Raw genomic sequence first — 27,288 nt, 5'->3', positions numbered from 1 at the left:
GAAAAATATAATGGAAATAGCAGCAGTAATGCAAAATAGCAGCATTTTTTACCAGTGGTCTCAGGTTTTGGGACCCCCGTGACTATATCAAGCCTATGCACAATAAGCAAGACATGGTCCATTGGCACATAATGACATTTAAAAAAAAAAAAAAAAAAAACTGTTTTGCTGCTCTAATTCATTGTCACTCTCAGCCTTTGCGTCAGTTTTTAAAGCATTCTGTACATGCGTATCAAACACAAAGAACAGTACGTATTCTTATATGTGAGATAGAAATGAAAAGCAGTGGTGTCTCTCTAGAGACAATAGGAGCCCTTGACCATCATTATGACAGAAACAGCACAGACAATGGCACTTAGCATTAGCTTGAGTCAAATTCTCTACATTATATTGTACATTGCTGTCTTCCACTGACTCTTGGAAAATACATTTAATGGCTTGACTACGTGAAAACAGCATAGCAATCAGAAAATAAGGTTTTTGTGCAAGGTTTGACCGAATTGAGACGTCGACCAAAGGTGTAATTGTTCCCCAGCGAGGGAGTTTGAAGCCACCGCTGAGATTTCTGTCACCTTGGTTCTACTTTTCGGCAAAAGTGTGAACAGCGTGTTACTGCGTCCTGTTTGCCCTAGAACAGGACCAAATGCACTTCCTGCAGGCTAGACACACCGACGCACAGCATCATGATGATTGGGTGCAAGCCCCCATTACCCTTCTAGCAAGAGTACGAGGCAGGGAAGGAAAGCTTATGTGTGTGTGTTGGTGGATCTGTGTCTGCTCGCAATAAATGAGCAGCGTGCACCCATCCGTAGCGAACCTAATGGAAAAGCAAAGAGCATCATTACCTCAGCTGATCTCTGCCGCTGTGCCTCCCCCCCATCACCATTCTTTGAAAAATATGGACTGGACATGTCAAAATCCCTTTTCTGAAGGACACGCACCATTTAATGGACAGCTGATGGTGTGAAGCATCCTCAGGTGCAAGCCTGATTATCCCTAACTGCAAGCCATTTTGCAGCATTATTAACAGCATTATCTACAAACAGCATGCACATACTGCCTAATGGATCATATACAAGCTTTTGAATTAAAACTTGCTTATAACACATGGTTCCAGCTACCAATAAAATTGCTCTTGAGGGTTTGCGTTTTACTTTGACATGGTAATGAAATGATAGGTTAACAATAACTTTATTTTTTCCAACCTTTGGTAAGCAAATGCACCTTTAGGACTGTCCTTACATTAGTATCTTCATAAATTCCCCTTTCTTATGTTGCATTTTTATGATGCATCACCATTTGGCCCCCTTTTTACTTGTAGTTGCAGTAAAACCATGTAGCCGAGGACTCACAATCCTTAGTTTGTCTGTTCCGGGGCTTTGGAAATACCTCCACTGTTTCACTTGCTGTAAGCGAAGGCACAGATGAGAAGGGTTGATAACGGCATCAAAGTCATTATTCCTCCTGCTGCTCCACTGCTTTTCCCCTCCTCTTTTTGCCGCTCACAAAGAAAGACAGTCTGATAATCAAGAATGCCTTAAATACTCCTGGAGTCGACGACAGTTGTTTACACATAGTCGTGCAGACTATAGACGGCCTTGGGATCTTGAATTCGGGTTCGAGATGGAGACTGGTACTGCTTGTCCTTCTCCAGGATCACCCTGTCCGGCACCGACTTCTCTTGCTGACGATCGTCCGCTTGTAGCTTTTCCTGGTGTAGTTTCTCTCGATGCGACTGCTCTCGTTCCGGTGGTTCAGTCTGACTCTGCTGTTCGCAGTGCTGTTGTTTCTGTTCGTCGCGGGTCGGCTGCTCCTGGCGCAGCTTCTGCTTTTTTGGCTTGTCGGGGTGGGACGAGCCCGAATCTAATGGACCGCCTCTCCTTCCAGGACATGATAAGCAAAAGATTACGCCCGCAGCTAAAAGGAATCCTGCCGACACAAATGCCACGTACACCGCTGCGCCTGGCTCATATTTGCTGCTCTTGGGCACTTTGGAGTCCATAAACGTAGTGATGACCTCATTGGTGAACCAGGATGCGGGCACCAGACACAGGATCCCTGCTATGATGAAGCAAGCCCCTGCGGAAATGGCCGTGTGTCCCTTAGAGCGATAACTGCCACCCCAGCGAGTACATTTCAGCCCTAGGGCGGCCAGACAGAGTCCCATTGTCGCCATCATGCAGGAAAGCACCATAGTGGTGCGTGCGGTCTGAAGATAAGCCGGCAATGCCAGCACCGAGTACTTAAGCGAGCAGCTGAAGACTCCGGTGCTGTACCAGGTGCAGTCCATCCACAGTCCCTGCATCTGTGAGATGGCAGTCATGATATTGGAGCCCACATCTGCACTCACCTTCCAGTTGGGTAGCAGCGTGGCCACCGTGGCACTCAGGACCCCCAGTAACGCCAGAATGAACGCAAACATCTGCATAGTGGAAGACGGCATCATCGGTCCCTGACTTTTCGTTCCCTTCCCCCTGCGGCCGTCCCTCTCACCTTGCAGTGGCCCTCGGTGCGCTGCGTTTCCCTATCAGCCCGGCGCAGGACCTGACAGCAGATAATTCCTCCGCACTGGCTCTGGTAGGCTGCGATAAAAAACAGAATGAGAATTGAACTGAGCGAACAAGCGTGACGGTCTGACAGATGAGGAACGGGGTCTGATGACTGGAAGGGAAAGCCGCAATTTTTTCCCCACCCTATCCTTATTTGGGACATTTATGTTTTAGTACGCCCTGAACCAGTCAGCGTTTTGGGGGGGAAGTGACTTTGTAGCGTTGTTGAAAGGCTAATTGTTTTTTGACTTCACTGCTGCAGAAACACCCTTTGGCATGGGTGATGCTGTTACAAGAACACATAAAAATGGCACATGGCCGCTGTAAGGTAGAAATTTAGCCAATTATCTGGGCAGGCATGGCTGTTTTGTTGGAGTTAATTGATTTTTTTCCTTATCTGTGCAAACCATTTGACAGCTTGGAAATTAGAAAGGGAATGAAAATTACTCCTATCTTTTGTTGTCCTTCAGATGGTGATGAATCTCATGAATTGATCAAGACAAGTGCATTGTTAGAGTGCATTCTGTTTCATTTATCTCTCAACAACCAAAAAAATCTTTACTTACCCTTTCACTGGTGCGCAATATGCGTCGAGCAGTTCTGAAGAGATTTCTTCTAGCTGCTGAAGAAAAGAGAATGTAAAAAGAATGACTGAAAAAACAGGCAAAACTACTGTAAAACTGCCTCTTTCTTTTCAAATAACATCTCCTTGGCAACCAAGCATATGTCTCAAAGCTTTTCAGTGTCCTATGAAAGAACCCCCACACGTTCCTGTTTTTGAGTGACTGGATATTTCAGCGTGTGATCAGTAATCACTGTACCGCTGGACACCTCACTTGAAGGTCAGTCAGAGAACAGAGTAAAAGGAATGTCATTTCAGGTAATATGCAAGAAGAGGTGATGAAAATGATAATACACATTTTTTTTTTTTACAATAAAAAAACAATGTGCAGCAGAAAATCAATTCCTATTACATGTGGCAGGCTGCACTGGGTTGCTGATTTGATTTATTTTTGATAAGTAGCAAAGCAGGAAATTGCTTACAGGACTGTTACAAAGAAACATATTCTCTGCCACTCTTTCAACCACACCAAGAGAAAGCTGCTAAATGGACAAAGACACTTCTTCAAATAACCTACAATGAACGTTTATGTTGTTTAAGTCTTATGCAATGCCACGATCACATAGACAGCAATATTATTGCTGGAGGTCACCGCATTGTTATTTACTAGAAGCCATTCTTACTGCAGGACTCTTTAATGTTATTGCACAACTGGCCATGGCTTTTGAAGATCTGATAATAATGAAATTAATTGCCTGTAAAAAAAAAAAAAAAGGAAAAAAAAAGAAAGAGAGGTCATTCTATTTTAACAATGAATCAGTTTTATTTCTGTTAAGAATTATGACATAAAGCAGAGGAAAGTGTTTGTATGTAAATTGCAGCAGTGCATAATACATATCTTGAACAAGATGAATTATTATTAATGCATGAACTCATTCAGAATGGCCACGATTTCTGACACTGTTTTCCAAGCATCACATTTTTATGTCAATTTTTTTGTGTCAAGTCTTGACACAACACTGCAGTATCTCATATAAATCATGATTATACTCACTAGTATTGTAGTTAACTTTGTTAACCCTCCAAACAATACATTTAATGTGTTTGTGCTACTTAGTGTGCATGTTAGTGTACAATTTATCTGATTCCTCACATCTGAGAACATTATATAATGTACACAGGACACAGTAATATGACTTTATTATTATAATGTTATGCTTTGCTGCATTTCTGCAATGATAGACAGTAAGTACCATTAACTTTGTAACATTTTTCGGTAACACTTTAGAATACTGATCCTTCATTAATAACTACACAGGAATAAATGAGTAATGCATTATTAACACTCTAGTAACTACTATTAACTAACAAGAAACTCTGATTAATGAATAGTAAGTAATAGTGTATATACAGGTTCATAATTAATGTGAATAATGTATAAGTAATTCTAAAGTGAAGATTATGGTAACCCACTAGTAATGACTGAAGTATTACCAAATCCTTCAGAACGAATTACTAATTATTTGAATCAGTATTGTAAAGTGAGAAACATGATAACTCTCTAGTAACTATACTGAGTCATTGTAAACGTTTGAGGTTTAGTATAGTAATTTGACTCAAGAGGAACTACTACTTATTTGGATCAGTATTCTAAAGTGAAGATCATGGTAACACACTAGTAATTACTTAAGTGTTACCAAATGCATCAGAAGCAATTACTGTAAAAAACACTGAATAAAAATGTACAAATACTTCAGAAGTTTAATAGTACTACTAAATTATAAATATTGAGTACGTTGCAATTAAAGTCTGTTAAATCACTGATGCAACTTAAAACAATTACATTTTCTGAACAAGGAGTTTAGTTTTATTTTTGTGTAGCTCAACTTTTTTGAGTAAACCCTTAAACTTAAATTATTATTTTTAAGTTTACTGAGTGATATAAAGTGATGTCATCCATGTTACATCGTTACCACGTAACTGACGTTATCATCTGAGTTGCAACATATTTCAAGTTCCCAACATGCCTTGTGTCACACTCTGTAAGGGAGAATAAACATTGAAATTGAGTGGGGGTTTTTTTTCTGTGTTTTTTAACAAGATTAATACAGGAGAAGATGTGTTATTGTTTAATGTTATGTTGTTTTGGAATTTAAACGTGTGTGTGTGTGTGTGTGTGTGTATGTGTGTGTGTGTGCTTTTGTTTATATTACATTGTGGGGACCAAATGTCCCCATGATGTAATATAAACCTGAGTTCACCTACATTGTTGGGACCAGCCAGCGGTCCCCACAATGTAAATGGGTTTATAAATCATATAGAATGAGTTTTTGTGAAAAAGTAAAAGTTTGCACAGTTTCCTGTGAGGGTTAGGTTTAGGGGTAGGGGCAGGGTAGGGGGATAGAATGTACAGTTTGTTCAGTGTAAAATGCATTGAAGTCTATGGAAAGTCCCCACAATTCACAAAAACAAACATGTGTGTGTGTGTGTGTGTGTGTGTGTGTGTGTGTGTGTGTGTGTGTGTGTGTGTGTGTTTGCATGGCTATCTTTGTGAGGACCAGTGTGAGTTTTTAACCTTTGGAGTGAGGACCTTTTTGCAAAGTGAGGACATTTAGGCCGGTCCTCACTTTGTTTTCACTGTAATGGCCTCCAATGGTTATATAAAGGCTTCTCTCAATGTTTCAGAGATGTCCTCAGATTGATGGTAAAATGAGAAAAAATGTGTGTGTGTGACCCCTGCATGCACACACGTTTTGCTCTCTATCGCCCCCTATCATTTTTTCACATTCACTGCGCCCATATATAGAAATGCCATATCTCAGGAACGCCTGCAGGGAATTTCTTCAAATTTGTCACAAATGTTCAATTTGGATCAAGAATGAACTGAACAGAATTTGGAGATCAAAGGTCAAGGTCACTGTTACTTCACAAAACTTGATCTTGGCTATAATTAAAACTTGTGAGCGCCATATCTCAGGAACGGCTTATGGGAATATTTGCACACTGGACACAAATGTTCACATAGATGCAAAGATAAACTTAGTAGAATTTAATAGAGTACAGTGATTAGGTGCTGTCAAAGGGTCAAAGGTCAACTTCACTGTAATATCTTAATCTGCAAAAAATGTTTACTAATTTTACTTTTTTACTAATTTTACTTTGATTGCTCTTTAAAATGTATTAAATATAAGCAACATATTAACTACAAAAGTTAACCATATATATTATTTAGATCATATTTTATGGTTACTACTTTTAAAACCATGTTACCATGGATATTACTGATGGTAAATCATGGTAATTACAATATTACGGCAGTAAATCCATAGTACTTTTTTTATAAAGGTATCATTTATTAACAAGGATTACAGATTTTTAACAACTCTGAATTTAAACAGACAAATTTGTCATACAAGATTATTATAATACATTTCACATTAAGGTTTGTATATAATTATGTATATTAATTAAATATAATTCTGTATATTATTCCATATATATATATATATATATATATATATATATATATATATATATATATATATATATATATATATGTTTGTAAACAATTCCATATGCTTTTTCATTGCCTCATCTGCTCCTTATTAAAACAAGCTCTATAACTTGCTAATTTGACAAACATAATGTTAATGATGGGTACCTTAGCTTGGAGCTCCCCAGTTTTTCTGCTTTTATTGTTTGTTGGTCCTTTCTTTAATAACTTTTGTCCAGTAACTTTTACAAGGGTAAAACTCAGAGGTGGATAGAGTATTAAAAAACTGTACTCAAGTAAAAGTACAAGTACTTATAGAAATATTTACTTAAAGTAAAAGTGAAAGTAATAATCTTAATAGTTACTTGAGTAAGAGTAAAAAAGTATCCATAGAAAATCTACTCAAGTAGCTCGTTACTAGTTACTTTGTGTGTGTATATATACATCAATACAATAGCATGTCATTATTTAGGTAGATATTTCAATTATTATCATAATTAGATAACTTTGCAACAAACACAGAAGAGACAAGCATTATTTCTGGCATCTGTAGTCCAAATATCATTGCATGTCCTTTACTCTGTATAATAATAACGTAGGCTAACATTTGAAAGAAGAGAGAAACTCGCTGTGCTCGCGCTCATAACCTCTGAACATCTGAACACAAACAATGATCAAATGCACATTGACGGATCTTCTTCGTCTGTTCTCCAAAATGTAATCAAATGTATATTTCAGCAGGCGCGTGTAAACTGGTTAATTGTGTCGATGCAAAGGCGTTCATTTTAAATACGAACAGGTTGCCGGCGCGGCCACTGCGCAACCGCGGGTGTTCATTTCATAATCTCTGAACAATGGTAGCTTAATGTAATGTATAAATTAAGATATATGTCAATAAAAACGGTAAAGAAATTCTACTTACTGTTATCGTGGCGTAATAATCTGCTTGGTTGTAAAATGTCGGCTATTGGCTGTATGAATATATACAGTATTGCAGTAAAATAAAGTAACGAGAGGAACGCTGTAGCGAAGTAAAAGTACAGATTTTTCATTACAAATGTACTCAAGTTAAAGTAAAAGTACCCACATTTAAATCTACTCTAAAAAGTACAAATTTTCCAAAAAACTACTCAAGTAAATGTAACTAAGTAAATTTACTTCCTTACTACCCACCTCTGGTAAAACTGCTGGACATTAGGCTATGCATGCCCATCTGCCTTTTGCCATTTAATTAGGGTTTGCCAACTGCAGCAAAAAACAATACGGGACAGTCTTGGTACTTTAAGTATAAATAAGGTACAGTATAAGAGACACTCAAAATATACTGTAGTATTTGACAAAATAACTTTTTTCCTTTAATAAATGTTAAATGTTAATTTTAGATATTAGCATATTAATTTTACTTGATCTATTTATGAATAATTTAATTCTAAAACAAATTCTAATGTAATTTTAAAATGTCACACACATTACATTACACACAAACCCCTGTCTGCGCAAATTTTACCACATAATTGTGAATGCAAAAATTATGAGAAATAGATTATGTACATTTAAGAATATGGTATTTTTATTTTCAAAGTGGGTCTTTTGCTGTTGGTCATTCTGTCGTGTTATTTTACGTCGCAAACTACACTATGGCTTACAAAGAAATCTCTCCGACATAACTTGCAATTTTCCATATACATATTTCCCCTGACTTCACCAAGCAATGGGTTCTCCGTCTCCCATTCTGTTTTATGTTTTTGTTAACGTTTTTTTCTTCTACAATGTGGGCAATTTGCCATCATGATTCATAATAATAACGTTACTCACTGCAAGATAAACCTCCCGCCGCTGTCATCTAGCATCCTGCCTGGATGTTTCAGGTCATCCAGGTAACGTAGCAACAACCAGTGGGAAAGATCCGTCACTGTCACGTGAGCGGACTTTGCTAAACCAGTGGTTCGCACACCCACCCCACACACACGTACACAAACTCTGTCTATGATTTAGTTACAGTACACTCCCTGGCCGCACATTACAAACTGTAAATGTATAATCGACTCTCTAATTGCCATGTAGCTTGATACAGGACAAACTGCGTTCCGTATAGGTTTAATAATGCTGCTTTGAACTCTTAAATACGGGATGATTCCGTATTGTACGGAACGGTTGGTAACCCTACATTTAATTAAGAAAATTTACTGAGCACCCTCACACACTCAAACAGGCTTTACCACCCTCCTGCTGAAGCCCTCTCCATTAACTGCAAGCCTTTGTATTCACTGCTAGAGTTTTCCATGATCTTGCTGGTCCACTAGCATAGCTAGGAATTACGATGTAGGTGGACATAAAGATAATCAAGTGGGCCTAGCCTAAAATGCATCTGATATCAAATAGGCCAACACAACTACACTTGCTTGAATACAGCACTGTTTAAGCAGAACATAAGCATGTATGTCATCATAAACAGCATTAAGAACACAATAATAAGAACAGCATTAGCATGTTGTTGAAATCAGTAGTGAGAGTACATTAGTGGACAGTATGTAAAATCAATGGTTGGTCATAGTATGACTCAGGTACTACATGAAACCATATGAAATAAACAAAATCTAGTTTGGTTTACTTTCAATGATTATAACAGGAGACGACGGGGCTTAGAGTTGAACACTGCAGTTATTTAGTTATAGTCCAACAATGTCTTTTTGACACAAATTTTAGTAAATTGCCGTTTCATTTTAGTTTAACACACCTAGCTAAACTTCTGTGTCCTTCTGTGTAATGTGTGTGTGGGGGGGAGAGGCAAGGGGCTGTTTGCAGTCTGACTGCTAAATGCATTACAGCACTACAATTTACAAAACTAACTTTTCTTGATGATTGCCACAGACTTCACTCATTAGGCTACCTTGTGAGACAACTGACTGATTGGGCTCAAGTCCACTCGTAGCTGGTGAATGTTTACATCCCTCCTCAAGCCTCTGAGTTAGCACAGCACTGCAAAAGCTAGCTGATCAGGATATAGACATGGAGCAACATCCCCGACTCTGATTTGACTCTTAAAGTCCCCCTGCGGTGAAAATCAAGGTTTTTTTTATGTTGTTTATATGTATATGTGATGTTTTTAATATGCTTTAAGACAAATCATGTGCAAATTCATAAGTCACAACAATATATATTTTCTTGAACTGGAGTGAAGGTTATCCCAGGATATTTTTCTGTTGATATGGAAAACTGTGTTCATTTAGCAATATAGTAGGTATATGATATATATTAGGAACTATATGCATTTTTCCACTGACGTCCTGAGTTCATTGTTTCTAAAGGTGTACTCACACTAGGTTATCTGAACCGCACCCGAGCATGTTTGATCTTCAAAGTCTGTTTACAGTTTTTTTCAACTGCTAACATACATCTGTCCAATCTGTAGTCACATTTTCATAACTCTAAACACATTTAGCAGAACATCCGTCTGTTGTGGCCACACCATTAACACAATTCATGTCATTTTCACACAAAATACAGTCAATTAACACGTTTCTAAAATGCTTAAATTTTATTTTCATATAAGCTTACCTCATACCAAAATCATGGATCTTTCTCATCTTATTTGCAAATGCTTAAACACCGCAAGTCAGAAAAGAAGACCCAATGTTCCAATCTTTAAATATAGGATAAAACCTGTACTTTTGCAACAACAGTAGTACTGGAAAAAAATGGTTTTCTCTATGGTTTTCCCCTTACACATGTAGAACCTATAAAAGCTTATTTCTGCTATGCATAGAAAATAAAAAAAGATTGTGACTTTTTATCTCACAATTCTGACTTTTTTCCTCTCAATTCCTAGTTTATATCTCACAATTCTGAGAAAAAAGTCAGAACTGTGAGATGTAAACTCACAATTGCAAAATAAAAAATATTTTTTATAAAAAGTCACAATAACCTTTTACGCTTTTTTATTCTGTGGAGGAAAAAAAGCTTCCATAATAACCAAAGACCATGTATGTTGGATTTGTTGTTGATCAATGTCAGCAATATCATGTTTTCATTTCAGTAAAAGCTTTATACTACGGTAACGGTTTTACTACATCGATTCCACTAGTATTGTTCCATATATACAGAATATGTGGTCTGCGTAGTGCACTAGCTACCAAGTGGACACCATCCCACCCTCTATGAGTGCGTCATCAACACCACAAACCCTCCCTCAGAAAGAGATTTCAACAGAGGTGGCAACTGAAGTTCTGCATTGGGGACTCATTTGACCAGCAGGTGCCCTGAGCAATTCTTTCTTCTCTTTTTCTACTGTACATTCTATAAAGTAATGACTCACTTCTGTTGCCAAGAATGCACACATTCAACACTCAACCAAAAATATAGAATGGCTTACATGCATTATACTTTTACTGCAGTAAAAGGAAACTGAATTTTAAAAACTATGGGTTTCATATTTTCTGCAGGTAGAACTACAACATGACAATTAATGCAGTTTTAAACATATAACAGTGAACATATAGTCAATCAAATCGCAATGATTATGTTTTGGCAGAACGGCTCGATTTTGAATCAGGTTTGCTGTGTTTTGATAGAGTTAGTATGTGCTGAAAAAGGTTTTTAGCATTTTGAAATGTAGAGTTTGAGTTTATTTAACAAAATATGGTTTTGGGCAGAAAATGAACTATTTGGCTAATTGTGTGATGTATGTGTGTTGCTGTGTTAAGAGTTTAGAAAATACTTTAAGTATTGGTAAATGCTTGCTAGCAATTGAAAAAAACTGTAGTTGGATGAGTGTGATCTCTCCATACCGTGCCAACTGTCTAGTGTGAGTACATATTTAGGTTGGTATTTGGTTAAAGTTAGGTTAGTTTAGGGTTAGTATTTGGTTAAAGTTAGGTTAGGGTTAGGGTTAGGATAAAGGTTAGGTTAGGGTTACGATTATGGTTAAGGTTAGACATGGGGCCTAAATACATGGTCCATGATGACATTTTAATTCTGATGTAGTTGGATTGATAAAAGATATTGGGAAAATTTGGGAAAAGATCATGGTTTGTTGTTATAGTCTCATAGTCTCACACTGAAAGATCTGTTTAAGGCCACCATGTATAATAAAAGCTTTGGATCCAATTCCATATTTTGGTCACTCACATGACCTGTAGTTGGACCTTTTAGAGTCTCTGTACCCTCACAGTAGCTGTAACGGTTTGGTGTACATCCATTTTACTTTGTGTTTTAGCTGGCTTTATATGAGCCTACAAACTAGTAACTCAGTAAGCCCTGCTGCATATACTGCATATACTTTTGCATATACTTAACCAATAAAAGTACTGTTTTTAAATTTATGTGCATTGTTACATTTTTCTTTTAACAGAGGAATTGTAGTATGTCAATTAATTTACAGAGAACTGTAGTAATAAACGGCAATTTAAAAATGTTAATATGTAATTTAATGAACTGTTTAATTATTAATATTAAATGTAGTATTGAATAATGCGAGGCACTCTGAGCTACCTTTAAACACAAACTTTGAGCTGAAACACAGACTCTGAGCTGCCCTTCAATCCCAAACGTGTTAATTGATCGCCCCGCCCCCTGCCCTCGACCTGCACTCGACCTGCACTCTTGTTAAGATGACGGAGGAGAGTGGCAGCGGCCTGGAGCGGTTTAAGAGAAGACTGGAGCGACTACGAGCTCATCATAATCGATGCGCAGCCTTTACAGAGCGGGTGAGATTTTATGATCTTTATTATCTGTAGTATTCTCTGTTTTTGTAACTTTGATGTTAAGGAGAGGGTTGGCGAAGGGTTATTAGGGATAGTGCCGATGGGAACCGCCGAACATTTGCGCATACATTTATATAATTATATATACTCTTACAAAGGTTTAAGATTTTATGGTCTCAGACTTTTTTATTTTTCTATTAATTAAGTACTGTTAATGAGCGCAGGTACTGTTAATGAGCTCAGGCCTCTTGAGTGGGGGATGGGGGTGGCGGTGGCGGTGGGGGAAGGGAAGGCAGGGGAGAGATCAGCGCGCGCTGTGCGGGAGACTCTCCCTACAGATGAGCTAGAGTAAGTTAAGAACAAATTAAATACATAATTACTGACGACTGAACTGCAATAACAAATACAAGTCAGAGAAAAGCCTTTGGATCTGTGTAACAACTTCACTATGAGCATATTATACATTGTCAATTTTACAGAATAAATATGTTTGTAATTTTTAATGTAGTATATTAGTGTATACTTAGGTTTTATTGTCATATAAATAAATACTAAAACATTACTGTCTAGTACTCCTGTATAGCCTGCTATTTATTGTAGCCTGTGACTGGAATTATTTAATTTAAACTAATATATAATTTTTCAATCTTTGTTGTCTAGGTAACCATGGAAGCAAAGTCAACACAGGTATGTGTATTTACAAATGTACTTGTTAGTAACAAATTTAATTAAGGAAACAAATTTCAAATGATACAACACAAACTTATAACATTCCAAAGATGTCTAGGGGCCGGATTCACGAAACATTCTTGAGAATAAAATTCTTCTTAACTGCCAATTTCTTCTTATTTTTTAACTTAAGAAAAAAGATAAGAATATTTTGTATTCCCAAAAAAATCTTCTTAAGAATGTTCTTATCTTTTTTCTTAAGATTGTTCGTAAGACAAAACTTAAGAAAATTTCAAATTCTTGAAAAGAATGTTCTTAAAAATCATCTTAAATAACTTCTTAAAGTTAGGATAACTGAATACTGTTCGTAAATCCCCAAAAGGTAAGATTTTTAATGAAATTTATGGTTTTTTCAAATATTAAACCTTACAAAATTATAAAACTTATATTAAACTGTGTAACTACTTAAATATTTTACTTATATAATCTAGTATACTTGGCTAATTAGATGTGTGTGTTCCAGATGGAAGTGTCAATAGAGCCAGAAAGGCCTCTTAGAGATCGAGCAGATCCTCTCACGCTTCCTCATCATGCTCTGCTTAGACTTTATAGGCTACTAAGAAACTCAGTAATGTATCTGACACATATTCTGAGAGATAATTTGCAGCGAAAAACAAAAAAGTCCTCTCCACTTCACGTGATAAGGTTGCGCTACGATTCTTTGCTTCCGGATCATTTGCAATCAGTCGTTTCTTGTCATCCCTGTTATCTTTTCTGAGAGTATTCTCTTTTGACGGTTAATGTCGGGTTTAATGTCTTTAAAGAAGTGGGTTATAATAAAGTGATACAATTAAAATGTGGCGATAATACATTTTTTTGTAGCCATAGCCATTTTAATTTTATTCGTAAGAAAAAAATAAGATGTTCTTAAGAAAATATTTGAGATCTTCTTAAGAATTTTTCAAGAATTGCACTTAGGAACATTCTTAAGAACTTCTTAGTATTTATCTTAAGAATTTTCTTAACTTCTTTCTTAAGAAGATGTTCGTGAATCCGGCCCCGATCTGTAATGACCATTATATGTTGAGGATGAGAGAACAATTGTGATTTGATTGAACCAGTGTGAATCTTCGTAATAAGTCGTTAATCTGAATTATTGCTGCTAGATCACAATTTATGACTGTTAGGCAGCTTCAGTATAGCAGATGTAGATCTATACTAATGCACTAATTAATTCATGCTTAACTTAAGCACAGATAATCTTGAGTTAAAGCATGAGTTGCGTTTGAGACTAAAACAAGTCCATGATTTGCTCTCCCTCCATCGTCCTGTGTGTATATGACTTTCTTCTTTCAGATGAACACAATAAAAGTTATATTAATAAATATCCTGACGCTTCCCAGCTTTATAATGGCAGTGAAAAGTTACCAAAGTGTGAAGCTGAAAAAAGTGCATCCATCATAAACGTCCTCCACACGGCTCCGGAGGGGTTAATAAACACCTTCTGAAGACAATCTGTGGGTTTTTGTAAGAAAAACATCCATATTTAAGACTAATTATCGAGCTTCCGCACGACTGCCTTACATATTTAACTTAAAGATAAAGCATAAATGATGCAACATATGATGTTGGACGTAGCTAAAGCTTTTTAAACTGCGCAAGGCAGTTAAATATGTAAGGCAGTCTAGCAGAAGCTCGATATTTGACTTTAATATGGATGTTTTTCTTAAAACATGGATTGTCTTCATACTGCCTTTACTAACCCTTCCGGAGCCGTGTGGGGGACATTTATGATGGGTGCATTTTTTTGAGCTTCAAACTGGTGGTAACTGTTCATTGCCACTACAAAGCTTAGAAGAGCCATATTTTTAAATTATTTAAGAAGAAAGTCATATACACCTCAGATGGCTTGAGGGAGAGGAAATAATGAGACAATTTTCATTTGAATGTGAACCAATCCTTTATCTCACATTAGTGCACCCATATTGTAGGTCTAAAGGTTAAGGGTTAGTATTACTCCATTCAAGTGCAAAAAGATGCAGAAGGGATCTCGTTTTAGTATCATGCTCTATTAAATTTTGAGAGGCAGCTTTCTATGCATGCAGTGTTGCGAAAGTTTCTCTACTAGGGCTGGACCAGAATTTTCGATTATTCGTGTTGTAGGTTGGTATTCGATTTTCAAATTTGGTATTCGAATATGCGTTTTTTTTTTGGTTTTTTTTTTTGTGCATCTGGCATCTCCTCGCTTGAATATGTTTACACTATAGAATCTGGTGAAATACAATACACTTTTTTTACAATTATCTTATATAGCCTAGCAGTTTTTAATATGATGGACAGTTTAAGCAACCCAGCCTTGTTATACTTTATACATGTATTTGCTTCTTAGCCTGCACATAACTGGTGCGTGTGTGTGGTAAAAATTAATGATGCGCACTAGGGGTGCAACGGTTCAAATTGCTCACGGTTCGGTTCGTATCACGGTTTTAGGGTCACGGTTTCGGTACGGTTCGGTATGTGCTATGTTTAGGGAAAATTGGACTACTGTCAAATAAAAATAAAGAAAATAAGAACAAACAATCAAGCTACAAGCAACATCACAAATAAGTACAATAAAGCAAATATTCAAATAAAATAAACAGTGCTTTTCAGGTTTTTCAGGAATCTAACAGTAGTTTTCAGGTACAGAAAATGGATAAAGTAATCAAATATAAAATAACACTGCATATTATCTTTACTGTATAAAATAAATAAAGATTAATCATTATTTAAGTTACAAAAACTATTCAGTCAAGAGCAGTGAGTGATTTCCTTGTCATTTGTTGTTTGATTTAACATTAAATACAGGCAGCAGGAATAGTTTTTTCCCTTCAAGACATGCACGATCCAGTACATATACTGTTACACATGCGCTGTCTTTCTCGACTAATATACGTTCACTTAAGACAGAACCGACTATGTTTGCTAGGATACTCTCAAGACGGGCATGTTGACATCATTTTAGTATGAATTTGTCCGCAGAAGCGCAAGACTCGAAAGAGAACTCAGTATTTGCGCGCTGACTGAAATAAGCGTGTGCGCGCGTCGGATGAGCGCACACAAATCTTCTCACAGCGCGAGGGCTCTCTTTCGCGTCTTGTTCTTAAAGGTTTAAATCAGCAAGGCTTAAATGAGTTTAGCTTAAACACAGATAGCAACGTGTGCTGTTCAGGTCTCACCTGTGCTCGGGTGATGACGGCGTAAATGACTGGACATTAGAGCATACGGCACTCGCAGTGAACAGTTTACAAAGAGTGACTGTTTTGTCCACGCTTTCTGATTATCGTTGTTGTAACGTTTTGAGCATCCATCGACTGAAACATACATTATCTGAACTCTGTCTGTCTGTTTTCCACGTTGCTGTTTTAAACAAACCATATTAACCAATAGATGCGTCGTCATTCGAGATGGACCGCGGGGCAAGTGCGTACCGAACCGTGAGTGGAGAACCGGACGGTTCGATTTTTTACCGAGAACCGTTGCACCCCTAATACACACCAGAAAACATGGAGGTAGGCTCTTTTGAGTACCAACATTTTTGGCATTATTAGGGACAGGAACACGGACATGTTTACTTGCTGGAGTAGGATTTTACTCCATTTCTTGTAAGATAGCGATCATGATTAGGGCAGTACCTTATGAATGAATGAATGAGGCATTTATATAGCGCTTTCCTATGTACTACTGTACACCCAAAGTGCTTTACAATCATATCAGGGGTCTCTCCTCCTCCACCACCAGTGTGCAGCATCCACTTAGACAAGTATAAAGTGTCGACTGTGTTGTAAACAGTTGGGAAAGTAAACCAGATGTGTATCATTATATCCATGCATTTGTCTTAAAGTGACAGCAGCCAACAGCAACTGTTTGTCACCACCAATCTTAATCGAACAACAAAAGAGAAAGAGAAAATCACTTTTGTAGCTTTAGCAAAGATAGATTGTATTAATTAATTACATTTAATGTATATAGTGACGACTATACAGTCTTCTTTTACATTATTTAATGTCTGCACCGAAATGCACAAATTTACTTGAAAAACATAAAGCAATACTTAATTTAATTTGTGCTGACAACAGCTTGTAGGATATGTGTAAAGTGTGAGCACTGAGCAGCATCTCCAGGTGCTTCCTTGAGAGCCAGACCAAAAGCCACGTGCACCCCTGCATATAATACAAATTTACAACTGACCTAATTTGTTATCAGTAATTTAGATATCCTGTCTTCAAAACTATGATGGTAAAGTGTCTTTATGAAGTTACTCTTTATCTCATGATGATTACTTTTTTATCTTACAGTCAGAAGATATTCATGAGGAGCCAGAGAGTGACTCCATGGAATCTGAGGTTTCCAGCTGTGGAGGATTAGACCCAGATTACAATCCAGATCCCAAGAGTGCATCATTGAGCAGTGAAGATTTGAGCCCAACCAAGGGTGCATCATGTAAGAGCCTGTCCAGTGAAGAAGAACGTGAATGCTCAGACAAAACTTTGAGTGAAGATGAAGATCAGATAAGAGGCAAGTGCACCAATAAAAAACAAAAAAACCCTGTAACTTATGTGAAAAGACACAAAAAACATCACAAGACAAACAAAAGCAATAAGGGCAAATCAACTGTGACCTTAAAAACTTGTACAAAAAGGGAAGACTTTAAACGAGCTTGGGACAAAAAACATTATTGCCTGTACTGTAACCAAGCACACTCAAAGATTTCAAGGCATTTAGAGAGAAAGCATATCGAAATCAAAGATGTGGCATATGCCTTCAGCTTTCCATTACGGTCAAAAGAAAGAAAGATCCTTTTAGAACAGTTGCGGAATAAAGGAGACTTTAAACACAATGCAGAAGTTCTGGAAAAAGGCAGGGGACAAATAGTGACTTGGAAGCAGCCCTCTGATGAAGCCTCTGTCAAGGATTATTTGCCTTGCCCGTATTGTTTCGGTATGTTTCGAAAAAATGACCTGTGGAGACATGAGTCTTCGTGCAAAACCAAGAAGTCATGTGTAAAAGATGAGACAAAAACTACACGAGGGAGAGTACAGAGCCGTGCTGCATGCCTGCTTCCTATAGCCGTTTCTTCAGATGCAATTCAGAGGATCATCAATAATATGCGTCAGGATGATGTTTCGTTTCACATCAGAACTGATTCTCTAATATGCAAGTATGGTGAATCCCTGTATGGAAAACATGGTCGCGTGAAGTCGAGGCACCAGTACATTGCTCAGAAAATGAGGGAGCTTGGACGGTTCATGTTGGTAGCAAAGGAAATGGACAAAAGTGTCAAAAGCCTTGCAGACTTGTGTACCCCATCTAAATTTCAGTTTGTTGTTAACGTAGCAAAACATCTTACACAGTTTAGCCCTGGTAAAAATGAATTTGGTAAACCATCAACTGCTGTCAAAATTGGATTCTGTCTCAAAGGGGCAGTGGAGGTCATGATCGGACAAGCCCTCATGAATGATAATGATCTGGCTGAGAAAAAAGCAAAAAAATTCTTCGAACTTCTAGAGAAAAACTGGAGAAACAGTGTTTCCATCACTGCTCACCAAACTATGCAAGAGAAAAGGTGGAACAGAGAAGATGACATCCCTCTTACCAAAAATGTGATTTGTCTAAGAGATCATCTGAGGACAGTAGAGGATAAAGCAAGAGCTGCACTGATGGAGCAGATGAATATAAAAGCATACAAGGCTTTAAATGAAAGTATTCTGGCACAGGTCATTATTTTTAACAAACGTCGTGAAGGGGAAGCATCACGCTTGACCCTTGACATTTACAAGAAGGCAAACATTTCTTGTACTGCCATTAATAAGGACATCTACGAGACATTGACACCACTAGAAAAGGAGCTCAGCAAAATCTTAATCCGCATTGAAATCAGGGGGAAACGAGGGAAGAAGGTTCCTGTTTTTTTGACAAAGAGAATGAAAGAGTCGATCGATTTGCTAGTTCAAAGAAGAGAAGAAGCTGGTGTACCTGCTGATAATCCTTATCTCTTTGCAAGACCCGGTGTCATGACAAACATACGTGGATGTGACTGTCTGCGTAAATATGCAGAAGAAAGCAAAGCAGAAAACCCAGAACTCCTAAGGTCAACTAAATTAAGAAAACAGGTTGCCACACTCTGCCAACTCTTGGACCTTAGTGAACAAGAGCTGGAGCAAGTCGCAAGGTTCATGGGTCATGACATCAGAGTTCACCATGACTTTTACCGACAGACTGACAAAACTTTTCAAATTGCTAAGATAAGTAAGCTTCTGTTTGCAATGGAGCAAGGCACTGAGACCTTGAGAGGGAAGAACCTTAACACGCTTCATCCTTCAGTATGTGGTATGTATAAGCTCTGGTTTATTTTAAATGCAGTTGTATTGTGTAGTCCTACATCTTTATATTTTAAATAGTAACTTTAGCCACTGTGGTCATTTTTAAGAGAAAACCATTCATTTATTTGGTGGAAGAATCTTAAACAGCTAAACATTAACACTTATTTAGGTGACCATAGTCACAAAGTACATCAGCAGTTAACTCACTGCTTTTATGTGAACGTAAGTGAGGAGTGTGTACTTTTAGTGATTACGCTGATATATGCAGTTCTTGTTTAAAAAAATATAGCTCTTTTAATCAAAAGTATGTTCGTATGACTTTTCAAGACAACCAAGCAGTAATATTTGATTGTTTTTAATTACTTACAGGTGACAGTCCCACATCAACTTCTGTTTCACAGAGAAAAACAAAAAAAGGAGTCAAGAGAGGAAGAGAGGTCGATGAGGGTAAGCTTTAAATTTTAACATTTCAGATTTGTCTATATAGAGAGTTGTAAACTTTGTTTAAAGCCCCTCCCAGAAAAAGGAGTTCTAGAATGATTTAGAGAATTTAAGAATCAATTCTAATTTTAGTTTTTAACGGCAGAACATCCGTATTCTGCTTGCTTACAGTTCCTCTCACAAACACAATAATCAAACCTTTCATTAGGTGATCTTTCAAAAAGTTTGGAAAAATAAAAGTGAAAGGCAATGACATTCGTGGTCAGAGGCTGCTTTTAATTTTAAGTACTTGTGCATGCTTTGCGACTGTGTGCAACTTCGTGGTATAATTCATCAACGGGAATGACGGCTACATCCCTATAGTGTTTGCGTGTGTCTTGACGGTCACAGATTAAGGCGCAATAAGCTTGTGGAGCGAACTTGTCAGTCATTTTAATGGATGACAGAGGAAACTGACTAATAAGAGAACAGTTGTAAATGCATGTGACTTGAATAAACACATTTTGGTACGCTTTAAAATATTGGCTTGTGAAAGTGAACTAAACCAAAAAGAGTTAAGTCCCAGTTTCAGAACTATGGCATTTTCACACCGGTAGAGTGATTGCATTAAGTCGGTAAACTAATAAATAAAAAAAATAGATAAATTATTGTTCTGGAATTGTATAGTGACTTTAAAAATCCCAGTAAACCCTCCCAGATAGCAAAATACAATCGGGCCAGTTCTGGTTAGATTCTCGCCTGCTGGAGACTAACCACTCGGCCCGCTTCCTTCTGCTGCACTCGGACCAGATGCCTGGTGTACTCACTGCCCGATTCCGGCCCGAGTCAATCGGGCCAGACGCGGCAACCGTTACCATGCCAAAGCTGCCGGAACCAAGCCGGTATCGGGCCGTCGCAAATGCGCACAGCGCGCCAGAAACGGCCCAGCCCCGTTTATATATCTAACATAGTGTTCATACATTTTTCATTTAAATTTGATATCCAGCCAAAACGCTTACTTGCATTTTAATTATATAAATTAGAATACATAAATAACATTACTTAAATCTATACAAACATCACATTATTATGAAAGCAATTATATGTCCCTTTGTAAAGAACTCACGTGATCTGGTTGGCATGAAAACATTTTATTTACAAAACAATTACAAAACTATATTACATCAAATAACAGCAGTTGTTATACAATTATTGTAAATATTTACCACATTTTGAAAAATTATACACTGGTATTTACTAGGGCTGCCCTCGACTAAAGATTTTTCAAGTCGTTCATTTAAGCTATTAGTCGACTAATCGCACATTTATATTAATAAGCCATAAATCATAATAATGAGCCTTTAATCTAATATATACATAGCCTAATCAGCGCTCAAACGCATGCATAAAGCTAGCCTCAGCGCACCGGCAAATGTAACGATTATGAATGTGTCGTGAAAAAAACAGCAAGGAGACTGTCTAAACATTTCAATCATTGATAATGTTTTCTGTGTTTTCGGCTGCAGAGATTAAGTCAACAATGCTGACTCATCATCGCATATATGCAAGTTTCATATGGATTACATAATCTGAGAATATTTATTTTCTATTTGAATTGAAGACATTCCAAGCTTTATATAGATGTATTCCAAATAATAGAGCACATTTATATAGGACTAGGCTAACATTAGAGCTAGTGGACTTGTAAAGTTGCTACTACTTACATGTTTCAAGTGATAAGCCATATTTGAGGTCGATGAATGATAGACGAATGTCTGGATTTCCCGCCGTTAACGATCTGTCCCTCACCGACTGCGTTGCGTGACTTCGCTACTTCCTGTGGAGTTTTTTTTTCTGCGACTAACCAACTAATAAAATCTTGGTCGACCAAGCCTCTTCAAGTCTCTTCTAATGGTTAGTCCACTATTAGGGGGCAGCCCTAGTATTTACTTATACACAGAGTATAAAATTGAATAAGTATAGACAAACTTAATGTTTTAAATACATTGGTAAATGGAAAAAGTTTTGCTGTTGTACTTAGCAAAATAATGAGCTGAATAACTTAGCTGAACTCTGCAGGCAAGAAGATCTCCAGGAACAGGATCAGGCACCTCTGCAGGACATTACATAAAAAAACTAACTCAAAAGACAAAAAACAACAAAAACTAAATAAATAAAATAAACCTCCAGCTGTACAATTGAAGATTTTTTTTTGAAGATTAGTCTTTTATTATAAAACTTTAGATCATCTTCTATCACAACTGCAGTGCTTGAAGGACTTGTGCTTTCGTTGACCACAATGACAGAATCAGTGATGTCTGGCTCTCCCAACGCCTCCTGAAATAAGCATAGAGGGTCCAACTGTAAGTTTCACTCAGTAGACTAAAAGTAGAACGTTACATTCACCGATACTAGCAATTCTGTTAATGCACTGAATACTTACATGTCAAGTCTTGAAGAATTGTGGGTCCTCCTCACACAGGTACACTGAGGAGCACGGAGGGCTACGATGTGTTTCATGTTGATATCATGCACGCCCTTCAGAGTCAAGCCAAAATTAACATGTTAAACAAGCAAGCCAACTTTATTTTATATACAGTGAAGACAGTGATGGAGGTAGTAAGTGTTGACACATTTCAACTCACCTGAAGATCATAAACGTTTAAAATGTCACGCAGAGTCTCTGAAATCTTGACGCGTGCCGTTTCAGTGATATGGTGTAACTTTGTACAAACCTAGAAAACCAAAACCACACAAGTGTATTACCAACAGTGGATGCAGAAAAGAGAAAGTCAGGTCTGTGCCCAGTTATCTGAGGAGACATCACGCAACTTACATGTCAACTCAACTGAAGTTACCTTCAGTGTTGAAGCTAACTCTTCAGAAGCATCCAGTTCAGCCTGCAAGTAAAGAAAGATTGTAAAGGTTTACTAATCATAGATAAAGCTACTGCTAGTTTATTCACATGAATGTAGGAATAAAATCACATTTCTCAGGTCAGTGTGCTTAACAAAAAGCAGCAACACATGTTGCCCATACCTTTTCTTCATGAAGATATCCTTACAAAAATCAAATAAGAAAAAAACAAAACAAAAAAATGTTTTGCTTTACTTACATAAGTTGGCTCCAGACGCTTGTGAAGATCTGCTACGCTTAAAGGATTCTTCAGGTAACGTCAATTAGAGCAATGATGTGACGTGGATGACAGCAGTTTACATCGCTCAGTAAACTTAGAAATAATCATTAAAGTAGCGGCATTTACTCAGGTTTACATTCAACCTGTAAAGAGCAAATAGTATACAAGTATCTGTTAATAAAAGTAACATGGTCTAACTGAATGTGCCAAACTTTACTTTAACTTACCAGCTTTCTCATTGGCTCTAACATCTTGCTAGTTGCAACATCTTGCCATGGACATGGTGTCCATGGTGTTATTTACTGCTCAGTGTCTGAGGATTCAAATCTGCAATTTCTTCAGCGATGATAACACTTCTCTTCATTACTACACAACAGAGAAATATTAAAAGCAATTTATGGGATGTTATGAGAAGTAATCACTAATTTCTGTGCGTCTTAACATGCTGAGTGAAGAAGCAACTAGTTTAGCATCTGAAGATGATCTCAGACATACTAATGCATAGGATTGCAGCACATTCTCATCATAACAAAAAACAAAATCAGTGAAACTAGCTTATGTAACTAGCTTTTGTATTTAGTTAATTGAGGTTATTTGAAAACAATGATCTTCTATGATAGTAAACAAATCCTCTTCACTCACCTTCTTGAAGAAACATGGAGTAAAAGAACTGTTGCTTATTACAATTGCATTTATATAAATCTATTAGCGTGGAAACTAAAAACAAACAGACAAACCTGCTCTTTCTCGTGAATGCAGGCCCGTCATCATCCTCTTCCTCAGCTCTTTGTTTGCAGATCGGAGTGTTGCTCATCTAAGTGTAATGCAGCATAAAAACTCGAGATCCACATATCAATGCTTAGATCAAAGATAGAAAAGATTTCGTCCATTTATTAGCTGTAGTGGCATATCGAACGTTTTCAGACAAGCCAAACAAGCCGCGTTCGCAGCAACCACGTGAAGTTAACTTTAGAAAGTTCCTTTATAAGCCTCTGCTAAGTAAAAATACTACAAATGTAAACGTGCGTCGATGCTTACAAGAACTGTTTTCTCTACATGACTCCATACATTAATATCTCTTGGTAAATAATCCATTGTTTTGCTTGCGTCCGCTTCAAACCGCACAAACATGGCGGATTCACCCACTAGCACAGGTACGAGACCCCTCCCCTGCCACGCACGTGAACATGAATGAATCACCTGAGCGCGCAGTGAAGCGTGTTTAAAATACATGAAAGCGTATAAAATAATGAATTGCTACATTACTTATAAATGGATTTGATATTATACATATTAGAGAATGTTCTTTCTTATATGGCACTTTTATTATATTAGGTTTTACCGCAGATATGTTGTTATTGACAAATTCGCAACATTAAACGTGTAATGTTAGTTAATTCATATCAGATACTACCAGGAAGTCAATTTTAAGACAATTTTAATTTTTGCTTTTGTAACCATCTGTGATTGAACATAAGCCGAGTCATGGCCAGAAGTGGCACAGATCTCTATAGCCAGAGTTGGGCCAGTTACAGTGAACAGGAATCGGCCCAGTGCTTTACAGCCTTGACAAATATACATGTCCCAGAGCGAGCTGCGGGCCACAATCGGCCCGGTTAACACACGCCGATTCTGAGCCGCAGGTGCCGCGGGGCAGCCGAGCTTGGGCCGATTACTACATGCTATCTGGGCTAGTAACTAGTATTTTTAATGAAATGATAATAAAAATGATCATTTCTACAGAGCTTCAAAGCTCAAAATATGGTATTCGGACCACCCCTACTTTTAGCAAGGCACCATACAGTATGGTTTTTATACTCACAGCATTAGTTAAAAGAAGAGCCTGACTTAGGCTCTTTAGGCAATGTTAGATACAGAAAAGCAGTGCAACAAATTTAATGCAAACAAGGGGTTGAGTTAGATAACTGACAAGCTACGCAACATTGTGTTCATTATCGCAGATGAATCGCCTTCGATAATGAACGCGATATTGCGTGGCTTGTCAGTGATCTACGGTTCTGTCTATTAAATGCCGCTCCATTTGAAAGCAGGTGACGGCGATTTAGCGGAAATCGGGGAACCGGCTTTACTGACGAAATGCGCGTGACAGTCGTGTGCGATGTATCGCCCAGCCCTAGGTTGAGTAGTAGCTGATTTACAGCCCGTCGCTATTTTTTTTTTCATAGCTTTGTCCACAAGGCATATGTGTGCATGTAATGTTCATCAAATTACTGAACGAGTGAATCTAGCAGTCCATCAAAAGATGTTAAGTGTTCACACATTTGTGGTTGTTTAATCTCGGATCATCTTTAAAAAATGCAGCTTTACTTCGAGATCTGGTCATGATTTCAGAAGGTCTTTTTACACTGCAGAAGACCTGATAAGACGTTTTTTTGTTTTTCAGACGGGTTTTCAGACCTCTTTTCCCCCAAGAAAAAGCCTGCCCAAAGCAGCGAGGACGGAGACTCGGATGTGGATGGTGAGTTGAATAGTGTTTTACATCAAGCCAAATAATCCTTTTTTAGAAAACCTGCCTTTGGTTATAGAACCCTAATAAATCAGCCATTCACTAATGAAAGATGTGTTAAAGTCAAATTGGTCTTTTAATGTTTCTCTGCTTTATACTTCATGCAACGTAATGTGTAACATTAAAGGATAAGGATTTGTAATACACCCTTCAGTGCAGATGAATGTTGAAGATCCAACAACACCCGAGGATTCACTAAGTAACAGGTGCAAATGCTTTTCTGTTGCAGATCAGAGCCGGAGAGCAAGCCAGGCCAACAGGCCCTCTCCGAAGAGAAAAAAGAGGAAACCCAACAACCAAATCGAAGGGTATGTTCGTTTAAAGTGTTTGCTGCGCTCCGTTACTGTCTACCAGAGCCAAATATATGCATGACTGAGCACAAAACAGTGGACGATAGGCACCATACAGTATGGTTTTTATACTCACAGCATTAGTTAAAAGAAGAGCCTGACTTAGGCTCTTTAGGCAATGTTAGATACAGAAAAGCAGTGCAACAAATTTAATGCAAACAAGGGGTTGAGTTAGATCACTGACAAGCTACGCAACATTGTGTTCATTATCGCAGATGAATCGCCTTCGATAATGAACGCGATATTGCGTAGCTTGTCAGTGATCTACGGTTCTGTCTATTAAATGCCGCTCCATTTGAAAGCAGGTGACGGCGATTTAGCGGTAATCGGGGAACCGGCTTTACTGACGAAATGCGCGTGACAGTCGTGTGCGATGTATCGCCCAGCCCTAGGTTGAGTAGTAGCTGATTTACAGCCCGTCGCTTTTTTTTTTTCATAGCTTTGTCCACAAGGCATATGTGTGCATGTAATGTTCATCAAATTACTGAACGAGTGAATCTAGCAGTCCATCAAAAGATGTTAAGTGTTCACACATTTGTGGTTGTTTAATCTCGGATCATCTTTAAAAAATGCAGCTTTACTTCGAGATCTGGTCATGATTTCAGAAGGTCTTTTTACACTGCAGAAGACCTGATAAGACGTTTTTGTTTTTCAGACGGGTTTTCAGACCTCTTTTCCCCCAAGAAAAAGCCTGCCCAAAGCAGCGAGGACGGAGACTCGGATGTGGATGGTGAGTTGAATAGTGTTTTACATCAAGCCAAATAATCCTTTTTTAGAAAACCTGCCTTTGGTTATAGAACCCTAATAAATCAGCCATTCACTAATGAAAGATGTGTTAAAGTCAAATTGGTCTTTTAATGTTTCTCTGCTTTATACTTCATGCAACGTAATGTGTAACATTAAAGGATAAGGATTTGTAATACACCCTTCAGTGCAGATGAATGTTGAAGATCCAACAACACCCGAGGATTCACTAAGTAACAGGTGCAAATGCTTTTCTGTTGCAGATCAGAGCCGGAGAGCAAGCCAGGCCAACAGGCCCTCTCCGAAGAGAAAAAAAAGAGGAAACCCAACAACCAAATCGAAGGGTATGTTCGTTTAAAGTGTTTGCTGCGCTCCGTTACTGTCTACCAGAGCCAAATATATGCATGACTGAGCACAAAACAGTGGACGATAGGCACCATACAGTATGGTTTTTATACTCACAGCATTAGTTAAAAGAAGAGCCTGACTTAGGCTCTTTAGGCAATGTTAGATACAGAAAAGCAGTGCAACAAATTTAATGCAAACAAGGGGTTGAGTTAGATCACTGACAAGCTACGCAACATTGTGTTCATTATCGCAGATGAATCGCCTTCGATAATGAACGCGATATTGCGTAGCTTGTCAGTGATCTACGGTTCTGTCTATTAAATGCCGCTCCATTTGAAAGCAGGTGACGGCGATTTAGCGGTAATCGGGGAACCGGCTTTACTGACGAAATGCGCGTGACAGTCGTGTGCGATGTATCGCCCAGCC

The 27,288-nt window shown here is 37.9% G+C and overlaps 1 protein-coding gene and 1 long non-coding RNA gene across 2 annotated transcripts; both read right to left on the bottom strand.

Annotated features, from left to right (window-relative positions):
* Positions 1-1,567: 1,567 nt before the first annotated feature.
* On the bottom strand, positions 1,568-2,446 carry LOC137018683 (claudin-20). Its single transcript, XM_067383388.1, has one exon. It carries the CDS (start codon positions 2,444-2,446, stop codon positions 1,568-1,570), a length of 879 nt encoding a protein of 292 aa, XP_067239489.1.
* Positions 2,447-21,659: 19,213 nt separating this feature from the next.
* Positions 21,660-24,892, bottom strand: LOC137018682 (uncharacterized). Its single transcript, XR_010894926.1, has 7 exons — positions 23,631-24,892; positions 23,121-23,259; positions 22,873-23,036; positions 22,594-22,657; positions 22,403-22,492; positions 22,201-22,295; positions 21,660-22,094 (listed from the first exon to the last, which is right to left on the bottom strand). It is a non-coding gene; the product is annotated as an uncharacterized lncRNA (long non-coding RNA).
* Positions 24,893-27,288: the final 2,396 nt, after the last annotated feature.

This window comes from Chanodichthys erythropterus, chromosome 4 (genome assembly GCF_024489055.1).
Source record: "Chanodichthys erythropterus isolate Z2021 chromosome 4, ASM2448905v1, whole genome shotgun sequence".
NCBI lineage: Eukaryota > Metazoa > Chordata > Actinopteri > Cypriniformes > Xenocyprididae > Chanodichthys > Chanodichthys erythropterus.
This window is presented reverse-complemented; position numbering and strand designations above follow the sequence as displayed.